This window comes from Silurus aristotelis (assembly GCF_946808225.1).
Source record: "Silurus aristotelis genome assembly, chromosome: 14".
NCBI lineage: Eukaryota > Metazoa > Chordata > Actinopteri > Siluriformes > Siluridae > Silurus > Silurus aristotelis.
In genome coordinates this window covers 4,595,280-4,605,212 of record NC_139587.1, presented here as the reverse complement: position 1 = coordinate 4,605,212, position 9,933 = coordinate 4,595,280, and the positions used below count along the sequence as shown (strand labels likewise).

The 9,933-nt window shown below is 38.0% G+C and overlaps 2 protein-coding genes across 2 annotated transcripts; one reads left to right on the top strand and one right to left on the bottom strand.

Annotated features, from left to right (window-relative positions):
* Positions 1 to 392: 392 nt before the first annotated feature.
* crybb1l1 (crystallin, beta B1, like 1) lies at positions 393 to 2,976 on the bottom strand. Its single transcript, XM_083560022.1, has 6 exons — positions 2,941 to 2,976; positions 2,569 to 2,663; positions 2,322 to 2,440; positions 2,105 to 2,237; positions 1,827 to 1,969; positions 393 to 978 (listed from the first exon to the last, which is right to left on the bottom strand). The coding sequence occupies exons 2-6, from the start codon at positions 2,656 to 2,658 to the stop codon at positions 807 to 809; spliced, it is 657 nt and encodes a 218-aa protein (XP_083416148.1). The 5' UTR covers positions 2,659 to 2,663; positions 2,941 to 2,976; the 3' UTR covers positions 393 to 806.
* A 3,997-nt stretch (positions 2,977 to 6,973) lies between these two features.
* Positions 6,974 to 9,759, top strand: cryba1l1 (crystallin, beta A1, like 1). The gene is made up of 6 exons (XM_083559989.1): positions 6,974 to 7,099; positions 7,423 to 7,505; positions 7,594 to 7,712; positions 7,839 to 7,980; positions 9,109 to 9,251; positions 9,360 to 9,759. The coding sequence occupies exons 2-6, from the start codon at positions 7,431 to 7,433 to the stop codon at positions 9,505 to 9,507; spliced, it is 627 nt and encodes a 208-aa protein (XP_083416115.1). The 5' UTR covers positions 6,974 to 7,099; positions 7,423 to 7,430; the 3' UTR covers positions 9,508 to 9,759.
* The last annotated feature ends 174 nt before the right edge of the window (positions 9,760 to 9,933 follow it).

Sequence of the window (9,933 nt, the reverse complement as noted above, 5' to 3'; positions counted from 1 at the left end):
AAAAACAAAACTGTAGTACTACTAAATATGAAAAAATTCACGTGGTGAATACTTATTTATTATATACATTTCTTGTTCGTATGTAATACACTGGGCTGCAGAGTTTTTTTTTTTTTTTATTGAGTGATTTCCCAATTTCCTGGTCCATGTATTGGTTCTTTTCGTCCTCTGCCTCTTCTTCCTGTTTGTCTCTCTTCTTCCTGTCTCCCTTAAAGAAGCACCATAATCCTCACGATAGTTATAATACACACTCTGTAGTGCGCTACTATGCAGTCATTTGGTAGATCATATTTTGTGCAGATGTGTTGAATTACAGAAAGACTGATGATGTTGTTCTTGAGGAAGTGCACCAATGTGTGGTAAGACGTGCAAAAAATTCACAAAAAGAGAAATTTGTATCAATCATTAGTTTTTTATTGAAAAGGTGACCAGGATTCTATACATTTGAAAAAGGGAGATGATGTAAAGATCTTATCTGTTCTCTCTTTTATAGTCCATCCTTCTGACAGAGTAGGGATAGGAAGAGGTAATAAAAACTAAAATATGGAAGGCAAAACTAGTCAAGTTGCATGAGCGAAAGAGAGGAGAGGAAATGAGTGGAGGAGGAAAGAGTGTGTGTTATTTAGGAAGCTCAGGAGCTTAAAAAGATCCACTTGTACAGTATGTGTCCGTCTAAGTCCTAAACACCGTCTAGGTACACCAAGAATATTTTTAAGGTGGAGCTCACAGTGTCCTCTCGTCCTTTCCTTCCTCCGGCAGCCATCTGCTTCTTCTCCGCTTCGGCTCTTCCGCTACTGGCCTGGCCCTCACTTGCTGGCCATGGTGTAGCAGCCATGTGGGTGCCACTGCATGTCACGGAGACGCCTAATGGACTGCATCTGAGGGCAGCGAGCTCCATACTCGTTAAAGTGTCTATAGTCGCCCTTCTCCAGCAAGTACTGGCTGCCACGGTAGCCAGGGTACTGGTAGCCCACCCAGCTGAAAAAAAAAGAAAAGTGCATTCAGAATATGAACAATATGTTTACTATTGGTCTGCGTTGTATTTGATAGTAGCAGGAAAAATGGGCACGCATAAGGATTTGAACAAGTTTGACAAGGGCCAAATTGGCTAGACGACTGGGTCAGAGCATCTCCAAACTGCTGCTCTTTATTACAATATCTTTTCATTACAATATAACTACAACAATAACTAAATAATTGTGTGCTGTTTCCAGTCTGCAGTGGTTAGTATCTATCAAAGGTGGTCCAAGAAAGGAACAGTGGTGAACCGGGGACAGGGTCATGGCTCATTGATGCACGGGGGGAGCGAAGGCTGGTCCATGAGGTCCGATCCAACAGACGAGCTTCTGTAGCTCACATTGCTGAAGAAGTTAAGATTGTTAATGCTCGACAGGTCAGGACTGTTTTGGCAGCAGAAGGTGGACCAACACAATATAAGGCAGGTGGTAGGTGTACATACTTACATACTGAAACACACCAACTCGAACCCAAACTGCAAATGAATTCTAAATGAATCCAATTGTAACCTTTAAACATACATACTGGAGACTATAGTCAATAATTTGGCACCACTACTAAACACCACACTATAGTTTTTCCTTCAGTGTTCTGGACCAAATCGACAAGACTAGAATGCAAGACAACTTTCTGACTTGACAAGTCAAATGATTGACAGATGATTAGACAATCCTTTAGGTCCTGACTGTTTAGATGATCTATGCCTGAGAAGTTTCATCTTTAAGCTGTAAATGTATCTGAATTGAATCCAAATATTATATAAATATTGTACCAAGATAAAGATGTGTACCAGAATGCTGCTCACTTACGTTCCACAGCTGACGAAAATGCTCCCTACTCTGTCAGTGAAGCCGTAAGAGTAGAGACTGGGCACATCGTCGTCCATGATCTCCATCTTACGGCCCTTGTAGTCGCCCACTTCATACAGGCAGATCTTGTGCTTCTCAGGGTCCTGAGTGGGAATAGATTAAACAAAAAAACATACAGTCTATTAATGATTAAACACAGAAGAAAGTTGTTTTATCATTTGTCTGTGTGTGTGTGTGTGTGTGTGTGTGTGTGTGTGTGTGTGTGTGTGTGTCCACACCATTCTGACAGGTCTAAAAGACAGCAGGTAGTCGTTCTTCTGGCAGTTGCTCCAGGAATCCCAGCGAGGGTAGTCGCCCTTCTCCAGGATATACATCTCTCCGCAGAAGTTCATCTGCTCCCAGCCCACAAAACTGCAAATACAATTCATGTAAAAGAAGTGCAAACTAATACCATATATAGCACATAGAAAGACTTTATGCTTAAAACAAACATACGGGCCGCATTCCACACGAAGTGAGCGCACCCTGTCCATGCCCATCGCACACACGTTCACGCACTCAGCGTTGATTTCGATCATCTTGCCCTGGAAGTTTTCCTGGTCAAACACCAACATCTAATACAGGGAAATAGGTTAGTGTGCACTTTTTTTCCCCAGAGATTATACACATATGTGTGTGTGTGTGTGTGTGTGTGTGTGTGTGTGTGTGTGTGTGTGTGTGTGTGTGTGTGTGATTTGGAAACCTTGTAAGCCATGCCCATGTCAGACTTCTTGGTCGGACCAGCCTTGCCGTCGGTCTGGGAGGTGGTCTTTTTATCTTCACTGGTAGACATGATGCCTAGAAAGAGACACTACAATGTCATATCTTGGCAATAACATCCAGATCAACTAATGACGGAAAAATGAGTGCCAGAGCAGGCTACACAAAACATTTCAACTGGACACAAAGTCTAAACTAAAACTGAAAAATAATCTCAGAACAAACTAAATTAAATTAAATAAAATTAACGTAAATAAAAAAAACTTCTCAGTCCTTAATTTCTATAATCACCTCCTATACAAGATTTCAGCGAATTTGAATTTGAGTATTTGTATGCATGTATGTTCTGCCTCACCTGTGCGTTCAATACGTATGTTACTGTTGCCTGAACTCACTCTGAGAGTAAAGCCAGGGCCACAGCTCTTATACGCTGGCGCTGAGTGTGTCAGGATTAACAGTTAACAATGAAAGTCTCTGAGTCGACAGAAATGAAACATACACACAGAAAAGAAACCGCTCATCATCATCACAACAGACAGACAGAGAGAGAGAGAGAGAGAGAGAGAGAGAGAGAGAGAGAGAGAGAGAGAGAGAGAGAGAGAGAGAGAGAGATATGCACAGAAAGCAATGGACAATACAGAATATCACATACTATGTATTAACACTATGTATATCACATAGTACTGTAGTGGTAGTAGTAGTAGTAGTAGTAGTAGTACTGTAGTAGTAGTAGTAGTAGTAGTAGTAGTAGTAGTAGTAGTAGTACTGTAGTAGTAGTAGTAGTAGTAGTAGTAGTAGTAGTACTGTAGTAGTAGTAGTAGTAGTAGTAGTACTGTAGTAGTAGTAGTAGTAGTAGTAGTAGTAGTAGTAGTAGTACTGTAGTAGTAGTAGTAGTAGTAGTAGTAGTACTGTAGTAGTAGTATATCACATACTATGTATTAACACAGACAGATTAGAGAAACTATAGTAATAACAAGCATATCTGTACAGAGAAATAATAATGTACAATTTTTCTTTTAGATTTTTCACATTTGAAAATCCTTAATAAAATTACTGAGTCAGGCCATAATCCACAATTTGGTTAAACACGCTGTCATTATGATAAACTATTGCATTCGGAAATAAATAATAAACTTTTAAAACCTTTTATGACATGCACAGACTCTGGGAAACAATACAACAAGGATTGTACAGTAAATTATTATTATTATTATTATTATTATTATTATTAGTAGTAGTAGTAGTGGTAATAGTAGAGTTAGTATTAGTACTACAAGTACTAATAGTAGTAGTAGTAGTACTGTAGTAGTACTAAGAGTAGTAGTGGTGGTAATTGTAATGGTAGTATAAGTACTAGAAGTACTAATAGTAGTAGTAGTAGTACTGTAGTAGTAGTGGTAATAGTAGAGGTAGTATTAGTACTAGAAGTACTAATAGTAGTAGTAGTAGTAGTAGTACTGTAGTAGTAGTGGTAATAGTAGAGGTAATATTAGTACTAGAAGTACTAATAGTAGTAGTAGTACTGTAGTAGTACTAAGAGTAGTAGTGGTGGTAATTGTAGTGGTAATATTAGTACTAGAAGTACTAATAGTAGTAGTAGTTACTGCACTGTTTTTGCACTGTTATTGCACTGTTACTGCCTTTGTATTTATTTACTTTACATATGTTTACATATTATCACTATAACTTGCTGTAAATGTGCCATATATTTATTTGCACTTTTGCACGACTGCTACATTTTGCACTTCTGGTAGATGCCAAACTGCATTTCGTTGTTATGTACCTGTACTATGCAATGACAATAAAGTTGTATCTATCTATCTATCTATCTATCTATCTATCTATCTATCTATCTATCTATCTATCTATCTATCTATCTATCTATCTATCTATCTAGTAGTAGTAGTACTGTAGTAGTAGTGGTAATAGTAGAGGTAGTATTAGTACTAGAAGTACTAATAGTAGTAGTAGTAGTAGTACTGTAGTAGTAGTGGTAATAGTAGAGGTAATATTAGTACTAGAAATACTAATAGTAGTAGTAGTAGTAGTACTAAGAGTAGTAGTGGTGGTAATACTGGTGGCAGTATTAGTACTAGAAGTACTAATAGTAGTAGTAGTAGTAGTAGTAGTAGTAGTAGTAGTAGTAGTAGTAGTAGTAGTACTGTAGTAGTAGTAGTAGTAGTAGTAGTAGTAGTACTGTAGTAGTAGTAGTAGTAGTAGTAGTAGTAGTACTGTAGTAGTAGTAGTAGTAGTAGTAGTAGTAGTAGTAGTAGTACTGTAGTAGTAGTAGTAGTAGTAGTAGTAGTAGTAGTAGTAGTACTGTAGTAGTAGTAGTAGTAGTAGTAGTAGTAGTAGTAGTACTGTAGTAGTAGTAGTAGTAGTAGTACTGTAGTAGTAGTAGTAGTAGTAGTACTGTAGTAGTAGTAGTAGTAGTAGTAGTAGTACTGTAGTAGTAGTAGTACTGTAGTAGTAGTAGTAGTAGTAGTAGTAGTACTGTAGTAGTAGTAGTAGTAGTAGTAGTAGTAGTAGTAGTAGTAGTACTGTAGTAGTAGTAGTAGTAGTAGTAGTAGTAGTAGTAGTAGTACTGTAGTAGTAGTAGTAGTAGTAGTACTGTAGTAGTAGTAGTAGTAGTAGTAGTAGTAGTACTGTAGTAGTAGTAGTACTGTAGTAGTAGTAGTAGTAGTAGTAGTAGTACTGTAGTAGTAGTAGTAGTAGTAGTAGTAGTAGTAGTAGTAGTACTGTAGTAGTAGTAGTAGTAGTAGTAGTACTGTCGTAGTAGTAGTAGTAGTACTAAGAGTAGTAGTAGTAGTAGTAGTAGTAGTAGTAGTACTGTAGTAGTAGTAGTACTGTAGTAGTAGTACTGTAATGGTAGTAGTAGTAGTAGTAGTAGTAGTAGTAGTACTGTAGTAGTAGTAGTAGTAGTAGTAGTACTGTAGTAGTAGTAGTAGTAGTAGTAGTAGTACTGTAGTAGTAGTAGTACTGTAGTAGTAGTAGTAGTAGTAGTAGTAGTAGTAGTACTGTAGTAGTAGTAGTAGTAGTAGTACTGTAGTAGTAGTAGTACTGTAGTAGTAGTAGTAGTAGTACTGTAGTAGTAGTAGTAGTAGTACTGTAGTAGTAGTAGTAGTAGTAGTACTGTAGTAGTAGTAGTAGTAGTAGTAGTAGTAGTAGTACTGTAGTAGTAGTAGTAGTACTGTAGTGGTAGTAGTAGTAGTAGTAGTAGTAGTAGTGTAGTAGTAGTAGTAGTAGTAGTAGTAGTAGTAGTAGTAGTAGTAGTAGTACTGTAGTAGTAGTAGTAGTAGTAGTAGTAGTAGTACTGTAGTAGTAGTAGTAGTAGTAGTAGTAGTAGTAGTAGTAGTACTGTAGTAGTAGTAGTAGTAGTAGTAGTAGTAGTAGTAGTACTGTAGTAGTAGTAGTAGTAGTAGTAGTAGTAGTAGTAGTAGTACTGTAGTAGTAGTAGTAGTAGTAGTAGTAGTAGTAGTACTGTAGTAGTAGTAGTAGTAGTAGTAGTGGTACTAAGAGTAGTAGTGGTGGTAATAGTGGTGGCAGTAGTAATTAATAGTAGAGGTAAAAGCATTTAAGCTGAAAAGGTACACTATATACAAATGTGTATGTAAGAGGTAGCTCTCTTATGGTGTTAAGGTATAAAAGGTTGTATAAATGTTTTCTCTGAAATATAACAATAACTTAAGGGAAGTGAGGAAAATTAAACTGAATGAGTTGTGAGGAATTTTGTGAAAAACATGCAAATGTGTGGAAGTGAAATCACAAGTGTCCAACTTAGGATACTTTCTTTGAGGGTTCAAGTTATTTTAATAGTAAAGGGTGCTGAGTTTCCTTCAATGGTTCAAGTTCATATAGAAATTAATATATAAAACCAAAAGCACAGAACTTGAATGGGTTTTACCAAGAGGGACAACTGGACAACTTATAGCTCTGATTGTTGTGGTTGTAACCTTTTTCTGTACAACCCTTACTGTATAATCAAACTCTCCATGTACATATACAAAAAACCTCCAAACACACACACACACACACACACACACACACACACACACACACACACACACACACACACACACACACACACACACACACCAGGCTGTGTCTTTAATCCTAGGTACTTGGGACCTTTTTGTGTCCTGCACAGGAGTGCTGACCAGAGAGAACATGTCTGTGGATGCCCTTTTGTGTGCCCAGTTTTTTTACACACCCTCTCTTCTATTCACCTCTCTCTATGCAAGAGACCCAATGCATACACACACACACACACACACACACACACACACACACACACACACACACACACACACACACACACTTCTGTAACAAATGTGCTGAGCTAGTGGCAATAGTGCAGCTGCACATGCCCCACACGTGGACGCGCACTTACACCAGACACTGAGCAGAGGTCCGGTGCGCGCTCCCAGAGTTCTGTATAAAACCTGTGAGCCAGATGCTCTGAAAACTCCACGCGTGTCAGGCGTTCAGGTGTGAGGTGTGACGGAAGAACAACGGTAAGAGTGCAAAAGAACTTCACACAAATTCGTCTTTATATACGACCTATGAAATAACCAGGACATAAACAAACAATAGTTGGTCACATGGCCTAGCTCAGTTACAATAAAATACTATAGTGACATTATTTTGAGATGTATTATGCTTGTACATTTTAATATTTATGTTGTTATGTTGAGTATTTCATATAATTATTTTTATGAATTGAATTTTTAATTCATTCATTCTTAATATCTTGATAACTTGCATTTACACTCCCAGTACCTATATCTTTCCTACCTTTGTATCTACTACTTAAAAAAAAATTGATTTTGTTCCTCAGGAATAAAAATGTACCGGTTCAGTCGATCCAACATGATGTATCCCATGATGCACTCTGGCATGGGCATGGCACCATTCTTTAAAGTATGAAAAGACATGCATCAAATATGGTTATGCATAGAACATAATATACAAGTCTACACATCTGATCTCAATGTTCATGGTCCCGCAGGTGACCGTATTCGAGCAGGAGCACTTTCAGGGCAAGTGTCAGGAGTTCACTTCGGAGTGCTGCAACATCCAGCAGTGTGGCTTCGACAACATCCGCTCCATCCGTGTGGAGAGTGGCGCGTAAGTGTGTGTCACTATATAGGCATATAAGCCAGTCAGCAAGAGCTCTGTATTTTGGGATGTACCTTAATGGTTCAAAGCTTGTATGCTTCCGAGCATTAAAACGCTGACCCTTGCTTTCCTCAGCTGGGTGGGTTATGAACACCATGATTTCCAAGGACAACAGTTTGTCTTGGAGAGAGGTGAATACCCTCACTGGGACTCCTACTGTGGAAACCTGGCCTACCACGTCGAAAGATTTATGTCCTTCAGGCCCATCTTCTGTGCCGTGAGTATTTCTTTCTCCACATGCATTGAAGTCTGAATAATCTTTAGAAAGAACAAATTCGAATATTATAGTAAAGCATAATGCATAGCAGATGAAATTATATTTATAATTTAGGATTTTTTCTAGATTTGAAAACTGTTAATGCATTCTAATAGTAAAGTCCATTCTCCTAATGCACATCAGTTCAATTAGTCTAGTCCTCTTTTGTTATAGTCTTTAGTTTATGTGACTTTACATCCATTACATACAGTATTGGAGTTATTCAAATAATCTTAGTTTCCTATATTTAATAATTAAATTGTCTAAATTCTAATACAAAACAGCTCCCTTTTAAAAGTACCGTTATGGAGTTGTAAGCTACAGCTCCAAAATGTTTTACTTACATATATGATCATATATAATTTATCAATTAAATGCATTAAAGCTTTTTTCTTCACTACTCGTCATCCTCAAATACCATCAGTTACATTCCTTTCTGAACATTTTCCCTACAAAAATTCTGACCATGAACATTTTTCCTGAACAAATCAATAAAAAGTGGTGGACAGTAACAAAGTAAACAAATTCATTACTGCACTTAAGTAGCTTTTTAAAGTATCTGTACATTGGTGGAGTATTTTAGTTTTGAACTCATATTGATTGGCACTTGGTGGTATCTTCATAGCACAGACATACAGTTCAGCGTCAGTTAAACAGCAAGCAGAACATTTTGAGAGGAATCAATGATGAAAGAAACTCCTGACTCTGAAGTAGTTAAAAAAAGAAGGTTTTGGTTTCATGATAATTGTAATAGATATCAATCAGTGTTTGATATAGAATAGATTGGTGAGCTAAGAGTAATATTAGTCTTTTCACATAAACTGAGTTAATTAAGAAAAGAGTCTTGTAATAAAATTGATAAAACATTATAGCCATAATGAATCATAGTACTTAAGTACATTTGAAGGCAAATACTTTTGTACTTTAACTCAAGTAAAAGTTTAACTACATGGTTTAAGTACATGATTTGTGTCCCCCACAGTCAACACATTACATTAATTATTATAACTGGGTTGTTAGTTATCTGTACTGTAAACTATAGAGCTTTTATAAAGTGTGCGTGATGCAACTTTGTTTTTGTGTCCTCAGGCTCACCAGAGCAGCCGTATGACGATCTATGAGAAGGAAAACTTCCTGGGTCGTTGTACAGAAGTGTGCGATGACTACCCCTCTCTGCAGGCTATGGGCTGGTGTGGAATGGAAGTGGGCTCCATGCATGTGCAGTGTGGCGCGTGAGTTCCAGCCCCAAACAAACACAAAACAACGTTTCAATTTAAACCAGCCATTTTTAAACTCTCCCTCTGGCCATTGTGTGTGTGTGTTTGTGTGCACATGTGTAGTTTTGTGTGTTATGAGTTCCCAGGATACAGGGGCAGGCAGTACATCATGGAGTGTGAGAAGCACAGCGGAGATTACCAGCACTGGAAGAACTGGGGCTCCCATAGTCAGACTCCTCAGATCCAGTCCATCCGTAGAATCCAGCACTAACGGAACAGCGTCACTCCCAAACACCCCCACCGACAAACACACACACCTTGCACACCCTACTCTACCACACACCATGCAGCCATTCTGTCCTACACAGTTTCTTGTCAGGTGCTAAACCATGTTTCCTATGCTGCTCAACATATTCTCATCAAAAATAGCAAGGCCACACCCCTGTGAGGGGATTAGTCAAGTACAGCTCAGGTGTGATGGAGCAAAAAACATTGTAAACCCAATAAATGCATAATAAACCCAGGTTCACTTCAGTATTATTGCATATATTTGTGTGTGTGTGTGTGTGTGTGTGTGAAGCAAACACTTAACTTGTGGTGTTCTGAACATTGTGTGATATCGATCACAGCATCCCAGGCACCCAAATTTGAGTTTTTGAGAAAAACTGATTATTATCTAAACAGAACACCACAATAT

Coding starts and splice junctions, on each gene's coding strand:
- cryba1l1 (XM_083559989.1), top strand. CDS start 7,431: ATGTACCGGTTCAGTCGATCCAACATGATGTATCCCATGATGCACTCT. Junction 7,506..7,593: donor GCATGGCACCATTCTTTAAA/GTATGAAAAGAC, acceptor ATGGTCCCGCAG/GTGACCGTATTCGAGCAGGA. Junction 9,252..9,359: donor ATGCATGTGCAGTGTGGCGC/GTGAGTTCCAGC, acceptor GCACATGTGTAG/TTTTGTGTGTTATGAGTTCC.
- crybb1l1 (XM_083560022.1), bottom strand. CDS start 2,658: ATGTCTACCAGTGAAGATAAAAAGACCACCTCCCAGACCGACGGCAAG. Junction 2,238..2,321: donor CTTCGTGTGGAATGCGGCCC/GTATGTTTGTTT, acceptor TTGTATTTGCAG/TTTTGTGGGCTGGGAGCAGA. Junction 979..1,826: donor ATTTTCGTCAGCTGTGGAAC/GTAAGTGAGCAG, acceptor TTTTTTTTTCAG/CTGGGTGGGCTACCAGTACC.